Source organism: Macrotis lagotis, chromosome X, assembly GCF_037893015.1.
Source record: "Macrotis lagotis isolate mMagLag1 chromosome X, bilby.v1.9.chrom.fasta, whole genome shotgun sequence".
In the NCBI taxonomy this organism is placed as follows: domain Eukaryota; kingdom Metazoa; phylum Chordata; class Mammalia; order Peramelemorphia; family Peramelidae; genus Macrotis; species Macrotis lagotis.
The window spans coordinates 131,301,922-131,306,857 of NC_133666.1; the positions used below are offsets into that span (position 1 = coordinate 131,301,922).

The 4,936-nt window shown below is 36.2% G+C and overlaps 1 protein-coding gene across 1 annotated transcript; it reads right to left on the reverse strand.

The window, feature by feature from the left end:
• Positions 1-3,107: 3,107 nt before the first annotated feature.
• Positions 3,108-3,483, reverse strand: LOC141501892 (large ribosomal subunit protein eL39-like). Its single transcript, XM_074206305.1, has one exon. It carries the CDS (start codon positions 3,451-3,453, stop codon positions 3,298-3,300), a length of 156 nt encoding a protein of 51 aa, XP_074062406.1. The 5' UTR covers positions 3,454-3,483; the 3' UTR covers positions 3,108-3,297.
• Positions 3,484-4,936: the final 1,453 nt, after the last annotated feature.

Genomic DNA, 4,936 nt, shown 5'->3' on the forward strand with positions numbered 1-4,936 from the left:
GTACAAGATTCTTAACTAGATATTTAGAATGTCTGAAGTACAGGAGGTATTATTCTTGTGTCTTTAAAATTGTAATTTGAAAAAAAAGTGCTATTTGATTTTAAGCAGGCAAATGTGAGAAAGTTATTGATCAACCACTTCATTAAACTGTGTATTCTCTTACTTTAATTGTAGCAATGTAGGGAGTGATTTGGAACCTCAAAGGAGGAGGAGAGAAAAATAACACTGCTATAGTTGCCAAGTTCTTAAAAATGAGAGAATACATTTTCCAGGGTTTCTCAAAGAAGCCAACTGGTTGTTGCATGAAGGCAGACTACTGCCTACAACATGGCGTAAAAATAAAAAATATCAGTAATTTTTTTTAAGAAAAACAATCATTTCTCCTGATGATTCTTTCAAATTAAGCAAACATTGGATGTTCTCTCCTAAAATGAAAATTTCCCTAGGAAAAATAAAATACATAAAATTATAAAATCCTTTATATAAACATATGCTTTTTATACATGAGTAATGAATATAATTCTTAAAGACAGAATAGCATGGGTTCAAATCCCTCTTCAATAACAAGTTATAAGACCCTACACAAGTCACTTAACTGAGATTCTCAACTTCTTCATTTGTAAAATGATTATAATAATAATAATTATGGTACCTTGCTCACAAGGTTGTTGTGATAATTAAATGGTATAATATATAAAATACTTGGCAAATATTTTTTATTTTTATCTTTTTCACATTATAGTATTTTATTTTTTCCAATTACGTGTAAAGATGGTTTTCAACAGTCATTTTTTAAAGATTTGGGGTTCTAAATTTTCCTCCCTCTCTCTTTTATTCCCCCTCCACAAGACAGCAAGTAATTTGATATAGGTTATATTTGTACAATCATGTTAAACCTATTTCTATATTAGTCATGATATGAAAGAAAAAACACAACAAAAGGGAAAAACCATGAGAAAGAAAAAAACAAATAAGTAAAAGTAGTATACATTGATCTGCATTCAGACTCCATAGTTCTTTATATATGGATGACGTTTTTCATTGCAAGTATTTTAAAATTGTCTTTTATCACTATATTGCTCAGAGGAACTAAATCTGTTATAATTGATCATTACACAAAGTTGCTGTTGCTGTTACTGTGTTCAATGTACTCCTGGTTCTGCTCACTTCACTAAGCATCAGTTCATGAAAGTCCAGGTTTTTCCTGAAATCTGTTGCTCATCATTTCTTATATTCTTATATAATATTTCATCATATTCACATACCACAACTTGTTCAGTCATTCCTCATAATTAAGCATCTCTTCAATTTCCAATTCTTTATTTCTACAAAAAGAACCGCTATAAATATTTGTTGTATATGTAGATCTTTCTCTCTTATTTTATCATCTCTTTGGAATTTAGATCTAGAAATGGTATTGCTGGGTCAAAGCATACGGACAGTTTTATTGCCCTTTTGACATAGTTCCAAATTATTCTCCAGAATGATTAGATCAGTTCACAACTCTACCAACTATGCATTAGTTTTCCCAGTTTTCCCACTTCCCCTCCAACATTTATCATTTTCCTTTTCTGTCGAAGTAGCTAATCTAATAGGCATGAGGTAGTACCTGAAAGTTGTTTTAATTTGCATTTCTCTAATCAATAGTGATTTAGAGCATTTTTTCATATGATTCTAGATAGCCTTAAGTTCTTCATTAAACATCTTCATCATGAAAACTTCCTGTTCATATACTTTGACCTTAGCAAATCTTTAAGTTTTATATGGATGTCAGTTATTTCCTCTGATGCGGGCTAAATGGACAGATGAAATGGCAAGCTGAGAATGAGAGGATGTTGAAAGGAGAAAATATCTTAGACTAGGAAAGCAAGTACTATAAGAGAAAAACTTCTACTTCACAATTAGCTATGTGACCTTAAGCAAGTCATTTTAACTCTATGGACTTTATTTTCCTTATCTATAAAAAGAAAAATGGGTTGGACTTAAATAAAATTTCCTAATTGTGTTCTATGGAATGCTGGTGTTCTGAGGATACAAAAAGAAGTTCTATGAGAGTATTTTGATTTAGCAATATTTTCTCCTCCAAAGTAAAAAATCAAGTATAAATCAAAGTAATTATGATGTATGACAATTTTCAATGTGAAAACAGTCTAAATATGATTTACTTTGCTTCAGGTCTAGCAATGGTGAGTTTTGTCATGCTTTTTGCCAAAAAAAAAAAGAATTCTTAGACCAAATTAATCTTTAAAAAATTAGTCTAAGGGGCGGCTAGGTGGAGCACTGGCCTTGGAGTCAGGAGTACCTGGGTTCAAATCTGGCCTCAGACACTTAATAGTTACCTAGCCGTGTGGCCTTGGGCAAGCCACTTAACCCCATTGCCTTGAAAAAATCTAAAAAAACAAAAAGATTAGACTAGACAATCCTTTTTTTTTTGTAGAAGCCCTTTATTAGCAGAATTGCATCTTCAGAAAATTATGAAGCCATTCATCTGGGCCAGGTGTAGTTCCTAACAAAAAGGTTGGGCTTTCCCAAACACACAAATAACCAATGACTTTTAAGAAAGTTGCCAACGCTTAATTTACCACCTCCCAACAAGGAACAAAGACGGCTTATTGCATGAAATAAGCAGGGGATCAAACAGGCTACTTCTCTGACTGTGAGTTAGAGAAATGAACACAGTCAGCTGTGCGTAATCTGGCTGAGACAGCTCCAGATTAGCAGCACTGGAGGCTTCCGCTGAAGGCTTGCAAATCTTAGATACCCACAACAACCCTGTGAAGTAGGTGCTCTCTTCTAACTCCTTAGAACACAAAACAAAACATAGAGAGGTTATCGTGAAGGCTTGTTTGAGGCAGGGCTTGAGCTTGGTTTTTCTTGACAGGAATAACTTGTTGCGGGATGATCTCTGCCTCTTAAGCATAACCTCAAACAGACAAATGCCACACAGAAATGGAGGGAACAGTAATTTAAACTATATCACAATACACATTTTACCGAATGAATGGATGCAAGAGATGAAGACATTCAAGGGCAAGACAACTCAAATACTTTGCTGGGGGTTTTCTTTGACGTCTGTACTTTGGCAGACAGGTTTCCAAAGTGGGAGGGGCAGCAGTAGTAGTTATTTCTTATTGGGGGCAATGAGGCGATTTAAGTGATAGATGGATGGATGAATGGATGAATGAATGAATGGATGGATGGATGGATGGATGGATGGATGGATGGATGGATGGATGCAATGGTAGGGATGGGGAGGTGGTCTTGGTGTAGAATGTCTTTCATTTCCCTGGCCATTCTTTATAACCCAAGCTTGGCCCTTCTCCAGTGTCTCCTCTTTGAGTTGTACCTGATCTTATTGCCAGTTTTCATCCGAATCCACTGGGGAATGGGACGATTCTGCTTCTGTTTCTTGGCCAGGAACCTCTTGATTCTGAATGTTTTATGAGAGGACATGATGATGAGATGACAGCTGAGCTTCCACCACGATGGCTGGATGGGTGAAAAAAAGCTAGACAATCCTTAAAGCCTTTTCCAGCTCTGTGATTTTTTTTTAGCCAGAATTACCAGTTGCCTGATCATGAACCAAAATCACAACTAAGGTAGAGCAACTAGAACTTTGAATTAGAGCACTGAAAGTGAGGGGGTATTGGCAATACTCCTTTACTCCTTTAAACTAATTGATAAGAATAATTATTTAATACAGGAAGTCACCACATGATTTGCTTCCTACCCTTACTGACTTCAGACAGGCTAGAAGGGGGAAAAATAGCACAAATATACACATGCCTAATGAATCACTAATGTTACACTATTAAACTAGAATAGGAACTATAAGAAATATGCCCTGGCCTCCCTCTGGACACTGACCTTCCAAAGAGCTCTTCAGCAGTGGTCTAGAAGTCAAGTCAACATTTGTTAAATGTGTCAATCACTGTGTTAAGTGCTAGGGATAAATATACAAGAGAAAAAGAAAACAGTCCTTGACCTCAATGAACTTACATTCTAATGGAGGAAAACAGTATAGAAAAAAAGAACTGAAAAGTGGCAGAGGTGAAAAGTATGGGGTGGGGGAAGGTAGAAGAGGATGAGATGAGAAGGCTGTTACAGGCTGAGATGGCTGCAAGACTGGTCAAGGCAGCTGGAAGCAGAATGATAAAGTCAAAAGTGAAGTTGGAAGAAGAATAAAAGATGGAGATCCTGGATCCTTTCTTAGAATGGAGATTCCAAGGGGGACTCACCAATGGGAGGAAGGACCACAGATGCTCCAAGGTGAAAAGGCAGTTAAGCTATGGTGGTCAAGCCCAAAGGGTCAGAAGTAGTATCAGGAACAAAAGTGACCTGCGGCTCTTTCCAGTTCCAATTGAATTTTATTTTAAAATGCTGATTTGAGGGTATGTTTCATGTAGCTTGTCACAGGCACCAAGACTGCTACTTACTGAACTACAGATAAGTGTTACTCATTCAGGGATAGGACAGAACTAAGCAATAACTTAGCTCCATATTCCTCTCTCATTCAGCTCCATTCCAACAATTCTGTCCTCTCCTTCCTCCTCTCCAAATCTCACCCCCCAATAAAAAAAAAGAAACAATTGAAGGAAATGGCTCTACTTCACTCACTAGTAGATTGTCCTTTGCCTAAATTTCAGTGGTTTCCTATTTTGACTAAAAAGGTCTGATTTTTCCATCAGAAAAAAAAAATGTTTCTTCAGTTAGATGCTTTAGTGAGCTTGGGATTCTTTTCCCAATCTGCAGTGTGTTCTAACATAGTGACATACTAGGCATATGTGTATGTGAGTTTGCTTTTTAAAAAAAAATTTACTCCCACTTAATTTTTAGCTGATTAACTATGAAGGTGATTAACTCAGTCTGTAAATGAGTCCCAGAAAACAATGCTAACATCAACACAAACTTGGCTGATCTCTGCTAACATTCTTGA